This window comes from Sciurus vulgaris (genome assembly GCF_902686455.1).
Source record: "Sciurus vulgaris genome assembly, chromosome: 6".
Taxonomy (NCBI): Eukaryota; Metazoa; Chordata; class Mammalia; order Rodentia; family Sciuridae; genus Sciurus; species Sciurus vulgaris.
The window spans coordinates 63,929,810-63,943,371 of record NC_136466.1 but is presented as its reverse complement, the minus strand read 5'-3'; the positions used below and the strand labels follow the sequence as shown (position 1 = coordinate 63,943,371).

Genomic DNA, 13,562 nt, shown 5'->3' with positions numbered 1-13,562 from the left:
ACTTTTATCTTTAGTGATATCATATCACTAACATGATTATAGTGATTAATAACATCATAGCACAATACATCATTCATGTTTGTGGTGGTATGGTGTAAACAAACCTGCAGTCGTAGAAAAGTCATATAAATTATGCATATATAATTATGCAGTTTACAATGTTTAATTGACAAGTATGTTACTGCTTTATAAATTTAATATACCTGATTTTTTTACCATTATTTTAGAGTGTAAACCTACTTATAAAAAGAGGTTAGTATAAAACAGTATGCCCTGCTACACAGGCAGCAAACTCACACATTTCATTTTGACCATGGCTTCTGATTGCTTCATTTTCTCTGTGCTTGATTTAAGCTTCTGTTGTTTTGTTCATCATGGCCCCAGGAGCAATAGGCTGTGCTATAAAATGTGTGTAGCACAGATTAGGTGGGTAATAGATTGTACTCTCTAGGTTTGTGTAATTATATGCTGGCGTTCTCACAATGATGAAATCACCTAATGGTGCATTTCTCAGAACATCCTGTCATTAAGTGATACATGACTGTAAATGGTGAGGTACTCCATCTTTAGAGATGGAAAAGTAATATTGTTGGGATTTTAATTTTTCCAAAACCTAAAAATTCAATATATATTTATGAAAATCCAGGTAGGTTTTTTTAAAAAATAGAAACTGATAGATTAATCCTAGTACTTGTATAAAAATGTTAGGACACTTAGTAAATGAATTCAAAACTTACTGTAAAGCAATTGTGCCCAATGATGTGTTATTGTTAAAAGGAAAGCCATTAAGATCAATGGAACACAATTGAGATTCCTTCTCTTAATGATCAATTAATATGTGTGCAACATGTCAACATAACTAAATGCTAGGAAAATTGAATGTACATAATAAAAGGCTTAGATCCCTACCTTATGTTTCATTTTAAACATGAATTTACCATGTCACCCATCAAATTCAGTCCTAGGAACCCAGTGAAGTTTCTGAAAATATAAGTCCACCCATAGACATGTGGCTACTATAGCAAGATTTTTTAAAAAAATTATTGATAAATTATCATTATATCTAACAATGGAATTCATTGGCACATATGTGTGTAAGCACAGAGTGTAACAATATAATTTGGTCAGTTTCATTTCCTAGTACCTTCCCTTTCCCTCTCTCCTCCCTTCCTTTGTCCCCTTCCTCTACTCTATCGGTCTTCCTTCTATTTTTGTGAGATTCCCCCATACCATTTTTTTTTTCTCCTTTTAACTTCAACGTATGAGAGAAAATATACAACCCTTGAATTTCTGAGTTTGGCTTATTTACCTTAACATGTTCTCAAGTATAGTTTAAAACTGAAATCAATTCAAATGTCCACTAGAGAATGGATAAAATGAAGTATAGTTATGCAACGTAATATGATTCTGCAATAAAAAGGAATGCACTTCTGACCTTTGTAGAATAGAAATGACTTTTAGAAACATCTTGCAAAGTGAAATAATCTAAAATTAAATAATTACATTTTCTGATTTAATTTATATAAAATGTCTAGAAAATGCAAATTTACAGAGTCAGAAAGAATTTCTATGGTTGCCTAAAGGCAGGAGGCGGGAGCTGGGAGTATTTATAGATGGCACAGGGGGATTTCTTGGGGTAATGGAAATAGTCTAAAACTGGGTTCTGGTGGTGGATGTACAACTCTGTAAGTATACTTAAAATTATTGAATTGTATACTTAAAATGTGTGAACTTTATGGTTTGTGCATAATACATGGATAAAGCAATTTAAAATTTTATTTATACTTTGATTTTGGAATAACTTGTAAATTGTCATTATTAGATATATATTTTTTTAAAACTTCAGAAAAATAGATTAGGGAGTGTTCCAGACTTGGTCATATTACAGAGGGAATATCTCAGATCAGTATATCAGTTGAATTAATACTTATTGATCTATTGAAATTTTCTCTTCCTTATTACGCCATCAGAATTTTGGACATTTTTGTGGTCACATGTTCATTTTGGTTTTCAAACGTATTAACATAATAGCTCTAACATGCTGTCATTGTATTTATACTTCAATTTTATACAGTTATTTTCAGTTATCATTTCATATTTTCTTTCTTTCCATCTGGGTGTGTGTGTGTGTGTGTGTGTGTGTGTGTGTGTGTGTGTATGTGCATGTGTATGTGCATGGGCATGCCTGCATGTGTATGCTGGGTACTGGATACTGAATCTAGAGTGCTTTAAAACTGAGCTACATCCTCAGCCCTTTTTAGTGTTTCTTTGGAGACAGGGTCTTGCTGTTGCTTGAGGCTGGCCTCAGACTTGGGATCTTCCTGCCCCAGCCTCCACACCTGTCTCCTTTATTATATTTGGGGGACCCCACACCTGGCTCCTTTTTCTTACTAGAAACCTGTTCTGTCACCTTTTTAAAAAAAAATCTTTTCTGTTATTTTTGTTTTCCAAATCACTCATTTCTGTTTTTTAAGTTTACTTTGCTCCTTTTGGGATGGGTTGAGAAATACTTAGTTCTTTGATTTTTTATGTTTATGATGAGAATATTTAGATTTTTCCATCAGTCTCAGGATTTTTACTTAGAGTACTTCCATTTATCACTTTTTGCCAAATATTTCTTAATCCCCTCTCCCTCGAACTTATTTAGTAATACATTATTTGATTTTCACATGGGTACCACTTTTTAAATTTTACATGAACTTTTAATATAAATGAAATTTGGTAAGAGAATAGAGACTCTGATATTGATCATTTGGGGTTTCTTAACATTTTCTTTGTTGCTTAACAACTATTCTTTTATAAGTGCTTCAGAAAAATGTTTATTATTTCTGCTTCTTGAGTATTATTTTCTATAAAAATGTAATAGAACAAACTTTAATTTTTTCTTTAATGCATCAGCATCTGAGAAGTAAATGTTAAAATCTCTAATTGGTTATTTCTCCAATGCTCTGACTGTATTTATTGTTTGATGCATTTCAAGCTAGATGAATGTTGATTTATGATTGTGATATACCTTTTGTTCTCACTTTACTGCATATACTGTTCTTCTTTATCACTTAGGATACATTTTGACTGAAGTCTATTTTTCAGTGTTAATATTGCTGTATCTATCTTTATTTTTCTTAATGTTTTAATATTTGTGAGCTTTTTAAATTTTGTGATCAAAACATGGTTTGATCCTATTTTTAAATATCCACATGCTAATTGTCTTTTATTTAATTTTATATTATTTATTTATTTTTGTGGAACTTGGGATCAAACCCAGGGCCTCGTACATGCTAGGCAGGTAAGCATCCTACCACTGCCACATTCCCAGGTCCCTGTCTTTTATTTTGTGGGTTTAAAACACTTAAAAATATTTTCCAATCAAAAATTTTCCACTTTTTTCTTCCTTTATAACTTCTATTTTCTTGTTTCATATTGCTGCTGTATTTTCTTATTTCTCTAAATCATAGTTATGCTTTTGATGTATTATTTTTCCATCCATTCCAATAATTCTGCTTCAGTTGATATGTGCTGTTTAATGTATTAAATTTCTTTTATGTTGTTTTACTCCTGAGATGGACATACCTTTTTTAATTTGTTCTAATTAGTTATACATGACAGTAGAATGATTTGCACACATCATACATAAATGAAGTATAACTTCTCATTCTTCTGGTTGTATATGATGTAAGATTACACCGGTCAGGTAATCATGAGTGCATGGGGTCATAATCTACAATTCAGTCTTGGAATACATTTATACTCTTGGAATACATTTATACTCTTAAGTTTCCATAATAACTTTAGCTATTTTCCTGCTAAAGTGAGTTAGACAATGTTCAAGGTCAAGTTTCTGGTGAGTGTAAGGATAAGACAAGGGATAAGGCCAGGACTGAAGTTTGCTGCCACTCCTCCAGGTCAGGATGCATGTGTGAGCTCCCATTAGGAAGTGGTGTTTTCTATAGTCTGTGATTCACCATCCCATGGAGTCCAGAGAGCAAGGAGGTGGAGTATTAAATGCTTGCACCTGTTCTCATGGTCTCCCAGCTGGACTTTTGATTTGCCTATGGTCACCACCTGCCAACACCTGTGATTTAGTATTGCTGTTGATTTTCTGGTGAAGGGAAAGAGCAGTGTTTGTCCCATGTTAATTACTTTGATCTATAATTTCTTCATGCTCTGTAGATTCCAGAAATGACTTTTGAGAGAAAGCTAGCAGCTCCTGTGCACCCTCTCTCTCTCTCTCTCTCTCTCTCTCTCTCTCTCTCTCTCTCTCTCTCTCTCTCTTTCTCTGTCTTTTATGCTCAAGTCACAGTTCTTTCTGCCCCTTAAGCACAACAATCCAGTCACCTCTATGAATTCTTGGTCTTGGTAGTCCTCTGTACCTAGGATGTTCCTCCCTCTGGCCCCTGATGGATGACTTCTCATTAATCTCATTTCCGCTCAAATGTCACCTTTGAAGAAAACCTTTCTTATGTATTGAAAGTTAAAATCGTCACCCTTCTAGGCTATCATGTTGTTTAGTTTGCTTTTTTGTAGAACTCACTGCCATCTAAAATTGTCATATGTACTGTTTTTTTTTTATTTTTTATTTTCTATCAGAAGGCAAGCTCCTTTTAACAGTATTTTGTTTTATTTTATTTTCTTGCTGGGTCAGACTCACAGACTAATAGAATGCCTAAAGTCTTATATAAATGTAATAAATGTTGTGAAATAAATGAGCAAACAAATAATGAAATAAGATATATGTCCATTACTTATCTTATTTTCACTCTATTTGTGACTTCTTGAACATCTGATGTGGATAGTGCAATAGCGTGGTAGGTTTTCCTCTCTATTTTAAAATCTTCCTTTTTTTATTGCCTTCCAGGAGACTTTTATAAGCACATCTTCTGGTTGATAAATTCACTATGTATTTATATCTATCCTACTTTTACTTGCTATCGTTGTGGCATACTAGATCATCACAGGAATATATTCTGTGTATCATATATACCATTAAAATATTTGGACAATGATGATATCCAAAAATATTTTTCAGTGTGAGGTCCTAAGCATGGAGTGCTTTCCATTTTATTTGAAGTTAAATTTAAGATAACTCTCTTCTTTAGTTAGCATATGTCACAATAACGGTTGCCAAATAATATTTCATGAGTATTTATATGATCTTTACCACAGATCTGGAATGTGGGTAGGGTATGAATTCCCATTTTTCAGGTGGGGAAAGTAAGGTTTAAAGAGGTGAGGTGAGTAGGTGTCACGTCTGAGATATGAATGTTGGCCTTCAGTTACTGCCAGGTGCAACTGTTGTCTCACCATACAGGTTTGTCTCTAAGTTTACGACAGATTTTTAGAGCAGAGATTTGGGTATTTCTCTCATTATCCCTAAATACATTTAGCTTTCTTGGCTTGTCAGTGGATAAAACATTTAAAATAACAACAGATGATTAGAATGTGTTAGGGCTATTTCAACTGCTGTACATGTAGTAACATGGTTAATATCCTTGTAGTCCTATTTGCAATTAAGGACACATAAGCACAGAGAGGTTAAGCTACTTGCCCAATTCACACAGCTAGTAAGTGGTAGAGCTAGATTTATGAACACAGAAATCTGACTTTTAATAATCATTTCAATCTATAATAGCAGAAACTTCATTGTAGCTTATAGCTTATGGAGTTTTCATATCCATTACCTGTGGGGCCTCACCAAGACTCTATGGAGAAGGCAGGCAGGATTTGACAGTGTGCTAAGTTTCAGAGAAGTGATTTGACCTACTCCACCCAGAGAGCATGTGGTTGAAATCATACTGAGATTTTCTTTTGAAAGCTAATTTTATCTCTGTTCTTAGATATGTTTCATTACCTGTGATTTTATTAGCTCACTGATCTTAATAAGTTTGTTGTTTTTTTGTTTTTGTTTTTCTTCTGTTAGTGAGTTACATTATTCTGGGCTAAAACTGCTAACCTATATATGCATCTAGTGAATATTTTATTTCTTGTATCTTAATGCTCCTTGATCATGTCTCTTTCAGCTGAATTGCAATGATTTCAGGAAAGGAGAAAAAGATGGGGATTTTATCTGTACTGCTGATGAAGCTGCTGTTTGTGGCACAGATGGGAAAACTTACCGCAACAGATGTGAGCTGTGTGCTGAGAATCAGTGAGTGGTCCCCTAAAAAGAGAAAGCCTGTTCTCTGCATAGTCACAAGGAAATTTTCCCGTCTTGAAGAGAATTCATTTTGTAGAAGTTAGCCATCCATAAGCTATTAGTACCACTTCTTTTACTACTCTTAAGAGAGAAATGTGTACAGTTATGTACATAGCATAATTTTATATCTTATTTTTGTGTGCACTGTCATCACTGTCTTTATGAAGTAAACAGGATAGGGAGTTTATATATATATATATATATAAAACCTGTGTAATATCTGTGTACATGTGTTTGTACATACATATAGACACATACATATATGCACACGTGGATGCTATATGTATGCCTGTGTGTACTTGCATACTTCTCTATCAATCTATTAATCTAACATGCCATTTTAAACAGAATGATTTCATCATTGAATGATATATGTGTTCATTAATTAAAAATATTAGAGTAGGCAATTGGAACTGTAAATAATGTACTTGTTCCCATCTATTCAACCTTTGCCAAACAGATAAAGCATCTTGCTGCCCTAAATTTTGCCCCCGTTTTGTTCCTTCTCCACCCTCGAGGCAAGGCTTGGTTATTGATTGTTTTCCACCAACAAGATGCGGACTTGCTCTGCAGGTCCTAGCTTGTGACCTCGATCTTGAGTTGTCTGCTCTTGTGTTTTTGCAAATATAATAAGTGACGTACAAGAAGACTAGTCAGGTCATGTTCATTCTTTGAGATTCTTTAAGTTGTATCTCTTGTTATGATGAGAATCTTCCACCAAAATAAATCACTCTGCTCCTTCACATGTTCGAATTTTCAGAAAACATTCTAAAATTATGCTCTGAACTCCCACAAAGGGCCAACATAAAGAAACAGAAAGGAAAATAGACCTGTGAAGAACATGCAAGTTGTTATATTTATTTTGTAATACAACTACAAATACAACAAACATTTATTTTTTACTGTCTTGAGTGAGGAATCCTGTCTAAAATCTTTAAATCTCTAGTCTAGGTGAAAATTCCTTTCCCTAAATTTCTGGAATAACTTTTTCACTTTACAGTGAGAAATATACTGTCCATTATGTTTCTTTCTTAGCTCTGGTTTCTAGGAGTTGCCACAATATTATAGGAATTTAATTTTAATAGTTTTCCTCAGCCAATATAATTGGAAATCCAAATTTTTTCTTCTCAATCTTATATACTTAATTATTCTTTGTATTATTTTTATCATATTTTTATTGTTATATAGATCCTAAATAGAAAGCTGCCTTTTTAGAAAGTAGAAAGTATCTTACCTTTATGGTTCTATATTATCAGATATTCTTTAAAGTTCTACTAGACTGAACAGAGTGAATTATTAGGACTTTATGTACTTTTCTTTGAAAATAGAATACTAGTCAGTGTAACCCAAATGAAGATCACAGTCATTGAGTGGGATGCTGGGTAATACAAACTTGAAATTCTTTACTTAAAATAATGAGAAACAACAGCAAAGTTAGATGACTTCAGGGGCATCTAATATCTACTTCCAAGTCTTCCTCTGGCTAACTTCTGATGTGAATTTGCACCACAGACACAGAGGAAAAAAGGTTTCTGGAAAGTACATTTCATCAGTCCTCCAACATGACCACTTTTTTGACCTTGAGTTCTAAATGAGCAGACTCTCATGTGACAACAAAAATAAAGGATGGAATGTGACACCGTTCTCAGGAGCAAAAAACAATCAAAATACAATAAAGAGAAGTAAGGTTGGAATGGTGGGGAGTTCTGTGAAATTAACTGCTGTGTCTGTCTACTTGTGATTCCAGGAAGACCAGCTCCCAAGTTGGCATAAAAAGTGAAGGCAAATGTGAGAACAGTAATCCAGAGCAGGTGAGGACAGGTGTCAGAGTGGGGGCAAGGTGTGGGGGGTGTGATCTCATAGAGAAAGTGGGTGCTCTCCTTTTTCTCTGGTGTCTGCCTGCAAGGGAGTCACTTTTGCTTTGCTTGAAATGGATTTGTGAATACATCAGCTAATGGAAAAGTAATTGATAGTTCCTGAAAAGAATCACTTTACTTAGGTGGTTAGACCGTCCAACTCTATTTCTGCTTTTCTTTTATAAATAAATAAATAAAAGAAATCAGTCAATCAATCTAAAGGAAACTGCATGTGTAGTGGAAAGGGCCCTAAAGTTCAGTCTTTTAACTTGAGTTGAAACTCAGAGTTGTCACTTGTTGTTGGAAGAACTTGCCAATTACTTCACTAAAATGAGATTTAGACTAAATAGCTCCTTCCAATGCTGATTCTGTGAGTCTGTGATGGTAGGGGAAAAGAAAGTGTCATGTACATGTGGAGCTTGACATTTTCTAGGTGAAGAACATTCCTGCTCTTCAGGGTTCAGTGCCCTTGCTTTAGGCCCCTGAGGTACCTGAGATTACCTCCTTGAAGGATTTTGGCACATGCTATTTTAAATGTTTCTTTTTCTGCATCTTAGGAGATAGTGAGCTACCTGAATTCTAGCACAATTATCAGTGCTTACTGCATTAATGAATGAATAAGTAAATGAGTTCTATACTTAAGAATATGAATTATAACTACCCACAGAGCTGCCTCTACACAGCTGGCACTGTTCTAGGTAGCTAGGGCCCATCATGATGCAAAAGGGACTGACTTCTATAAAATTGATGAAAGCAGTGTTGTAAGCACTACAATCATTCTGGAGAATGCCACGTTCCTTTCCCCATTCTTCAGGATTTATGCAGTGCTTTTCGGGCCTACGTGAAAGATGGGAGACTTGGATGCACAAGAGAAAATGATCCGGTTCTTGGTCCTGATGGGCGGACACATGGCAACAAGTGTGCAATGTGTGCTGAGCTCTTGTAAGTATCCTCCTCCCCAGGGGACCATGCACTGAGCATGCACTGGGTTCCTCCCCAGAAGCCCCTCCATGGAGCAAGAGTCCTTTTTAGGAAGCATGCAATTGTTTGTCTTTATAATGTGAAACAGCTCTTGCTTTTAGAATGGCTTCTTTTCTTTTTCTTCATATCATCCACTGAAGTTTCTAAAAAGGAAAGAATAAAGTGGTTATGCTAGTTATTTAATTTGAGACCCTTCATTCTCAAAATACCCCATGTTTTATAAAGCTTAGTGTTTTAAAATTTGGAAACAATGTTATATAGAATGATCTAGGTCAGTCATTTGGCAGCATTGCTTCATTTGGGTATGTGTAGAGACCCTTATTAAATAATGACAGTTTAACTTTAAGCAATCATAATAATAATAATAACAATAATAATGTCATGTGTCTGAATTCATTGTTCATGTAGAAGGTGAATGTTATAAAAGGGAAAGAACAATTGGGTGAAACTTTCTCTGAGTGCCTGGCACTGTTTTGGGCACTGGAGACCCAGACATGAATATGAGGCAATTAGTCTTTTTGTATTCTGGCTGTTAAACAAGGTGTAGACTCTAACCCTTGCATCAGCAAGCCTTAAGGTGCTATATTTACCTCATTGAATCTGTAAAATTAGGGCAGAAGAAGATTTAACAGATTAATAAACTTCACACTTGCCTTTGAAAAATGACCCTCATCCGTTATAGATTTGAAGTGCATGTCCCATCAGGTTCTGGAGACGGTGATTATTACTGGTTTCCAGACAGGAAAGTGAATTTCCACTTTCTTACCTAGGAGGCATGTGCTTGCAAAGCTCAAACCTGCCCATATTCTGTGGTTTTCTGTTTCTTTTCATGCACCTACTGAAAAAGAGTATTTTGAGTTTTGTAAGCTGGTTCTTCCACTGTAGTGATATTGCAACACCTGTCTCCAGGATGAGACTATAATTAGGTAATAGATGTGAAAGGGTTTAGAAGCTCAATTCAAATTTAGCTTTTACTAACAACCATGACTTTACAGCAAACAAATACTTTAAGGTTTAAGAAGTTAAACAAAAGGGTGTGGAAGGCAATACCTCAGATGTGCAGTTTGGTTTCATCCCTGTCACAGCATTGTTCTAAAGCCCTTGGTTCTGCCTGTTACAGGGAATTTTCCTGACAACCTTCTGTTTGTCAATCAAGGTGGCACACCCATCCAGTCTTACAGAACAAAGCTTCTAATTGACTGGCAGTGAGTCAGTTTCACACCCTTCCTTATCTTTGGCAATTTCTCTGGCTCAGGCATTCAAGACAGGGAAATGTTTGTCTCTTGCAAATGGATCAGTTTCAACAGGTTATGGCAGAGGACATGAAAGTGTGTAGAGTAAGGCTGGCTTCTGAAAATAGGATCGAGCCATAAACTAACCAGCTGTTTGCTTTCTGTAACAGTTTAAAAGAAGCTGCAGAAAATGCCAAGCGAGAAGGTGAAAATAGAATTCGAAGAAATGCTGAAAAGGTAAATGTCTCACCAATAGCGTTTTGTTCTTGTGACAATGAACATTAACCAAATTATGCTTGAATCTTTAAAATAATGCAATAATGTCATTATCTTTTATTACCACATGGTTTTTTCTAAATGTTAGAATTCCTCAAATTGACTATTAGATGGCTCGATTTTAATGTTAAAAATCCCCAAATTGTCTATTCCTTCTGTATCATCATTAGGTTGAGATTTAAATCAACATTTTCCACCCAAGCCTCAAATCATGAATTTCCACCCTTGCTACCTCATTCCCCTAAAGCATAACGTTTGTGTACACTAAATCTTGATAATTTCCATCAGACTTCTCTTTGGCATGGTTTAAACCATTTTGCCTTGAATAATTTTAAAAAAAATTACAATGTGAGGAATGGCTTTAAAATAAAGTCTTCAAACAGTATACTCACTGATACATTTTATAACAAATTCCACTGACAATCAAGTTGGAGCTATTCACTTTTCCATATGGTTATTACCTTATTGAGACCTGCATTTATAAAGGTCTTGCTTTTGTTTAAATGAAAATTTCTAATATTGAGGTGATGGTTCAAAAAATACCCTTAAAATGAAGTGGTTTTCCCCCAAATTATTTGATAATTTAGTTTTTCAGTCTAGTACAAAAAGTTATTCCTTTTGTTAATTGAAGAAGTAGTATAGTTAATGCAGCCTAGATTTTAAGTCACATCAAACCCTACTTTCAACTAGAGGGACAGCAATTGCTTTGCTAAGTGACAGGCCTTTGTGAAGTTAGGACATCTGGGTTTTAGCTTTGTTTTGTCATGCTCTGGGTGTGTGAGAGAGCAAATCTTCTCTTCTCTGGGCCTCAATTTTCTTGTCAGCAAAATAAGGAGGTTAGGTAAATGACCTCAGTTTTGCCTTCCTGTTTGTGATTCTGCATCCTGCATTCTTATTACTAATACAAACACTATTTTTGTGGATTGTAGGGCTTGAGTTTTCCTATGGAAAAAACAGGCAAGTGTTTGGGAATCAAGTGCTGACCTTCCACATCACAGTTTTAGTTAATGAAACAAAGTTCCCTAGCTTAGTTGGGCATTCTGAGTTTAAATTTTGGAAAAAGGAGTACTAAGAACTTTCCATGGTTTGTTCAACAGTACCCAAGGATTGAAAGTAGTCCTTCCATGGTGGCTGGTAAATTTCTGACTAAAGGTCTATGTCATTCTGTGATAGGTAGAATGTTTGCCCCCTAATACAGAAAGTTGCTTCACCCCATTTTTTGTCAGGTCTGGGCTACCCGGACCTCTTCCTCTGTGTGGCTGGGGTCACTAGGCGTAACTGCCTTGAATAGGACTGCTTTACACTGATGGCTCAATACTACTCTGTAATTAACCTGTCAGTGGGTTGCTCACAAAAGAGTTTCTTCAGAATCTCCTTGGATGAATCACAACTTATAAACTGAAATTATCATTGTCTCTCTTATGGGAATCATTAAGCGTTAATTTTATTACTGTGCCATGATTATCAGCATCTGTGTTCCTAGATTGTTACAACGAGGAAGGTTGGCACAATACCCTTTACTCCTCCATAAATAAATATCTTATTATAAGGAGGCAATTAGGATTCTCCTTTAAAGCATCCTATTGAAATTTGAATCATAAAGAAAAATCAGAAAATGCTTGATTTAGAAAAGGTCACCAAAACCATCTGTTCCAAAAATCTCACTGTGTGGGGGCAATGCTGAGTTCCAAAAGGTATAATGGGACTTTGTTAAGGTCTCTTCTCTAGTCAAACCACCGTCCAACTGCCAAATCCCCTGATTTCCAGTCATCCTGTTTATGCTCCCGTTTCCTTGGTTGAAATGGAAAGATGAGGGTCACAAGTTGCAAAGGTTATACAGCAAATTTTTTATAGTTTAGTAATAATATATGTCATCACAATATATGATGTGGATTTCTCCAACCTAGAGTAATTTGGGGTATGTTTTTTGTTAGGTATAGCTCTCAGTAAATAGAATTTTCAAAACACAGCAGGAAATCTGAAAATTCTTTCCAAAGCTTCAGGAAATCTGAGAATGAATCTCTCTTTGTTTTGATAATTCACAGCCTTTTTAGGTTATCTAGGTGGATATTAGTCTTGATGGTCTATATATCTCTGTAAGGTGGGAGAGAAAAAAATTTTGATTCACTCTTTCAGAGATTTTCACCTATACTGTCAGAAATGCAATAAACAATGGTAAAGGAAGCACAGTATGCTATACATAACTCTGCTGGACCCCCATCTTGTTCCCTTTCCTTTGCAAATGGGAACTGGATTATTCTTGACTTCATCCTTATTTAGTAAATTTTAACCACCAATTTCTTGAATTCTATTTTCTGTGACATTTTCTGTTTTGGGCCTTGGATACTCTTGTTGGGTTTATGTTGGGAAAAATCTTTTTATCTTGTTTTGTTGTTTTTGTTATTCCTATGGGTTAGGAAGTTAGCAAGAACAATCTAGTTTTAGTTTTAGGAAATACCCTCTTTTCTTCTTCCTAAGCTCTTTTTGCCTTTTAATAAATATATCACACAACAAATACAAGTGCTAAATAATTTGACAACATAATTATTATTCCTTATTAATTCTCATTAATAAGTTGTTTGTGTTTACCAATACTTCCAGACCTGACATCGTGTGGTTATAAATCTATCACATAAAGTTACAAAACTAAATAGTAAAAAATAATGAGTACAATGACTTGATTTTTGAAGGACCTCTGCAAGGAATTTGAGAACCAAGTGAGGAATGGGAGACTCTTTTGTACCCGAGAGAGTGACCCTATCCGTGGCCCTGATGGCAGGATGCATGGCAACAAATGCTCACTGTGTGCTGAAATTTTGTGAGTACAGAAGGGGAATGTTTCCGAATCTCTGAAAGGGTAGAAGTGGAGACTGACCAGGACTGATCACACTTCGATTCAATAGTATTCAGAATAATATTGAGTGGAAACGTTTGTTGGTGAGAATGATTTGAGCAGTTTATGTCCTCCACAAATCACCATACCATCAGTAAGTGGACACTAATGTTTGGTTTATTTTCTGAGTA

General features: G+C 35.2%; 1 protein-coding gene across 4 annotated transcripts in view; it reads left to right on the top strand.

Moving 5' to 3' along the window:
- Positions 1–13,562, top strand: part of SPINK5 (serine peptidase inhibitor Kazal type 5) — a 70,232-nt gene that overhangs the window by 15,791 nt on the left and 40,879 nt on the right. For all 4 annotated transcript variants that reach the window (XM_079145931.1, XM_079145929.1, XM_079145930.1 and 1 more), the window contains exons 5-9: positions 6,018–6,145; positions 7,941–8,004; positions 8,864–8,991; positions 10,433–10,499; positions 13,229–13,356. In XM_079145931.1, coding sequence (XP_079002057.1) covers positions 6,018–6,145; positions 7,941–8,004; positions 8,864–8,991; positions 10,433–10,499; positions 13,229–13,356 — 515 coding nt within the window. The remainder of the gene's footprint in view (positions 1–6,017; positions 6,146–7,940; positions 8,005–8,863; positions 8,992–10,432; positions 10,500–13,228; positions 13,357–13,562) is intronic.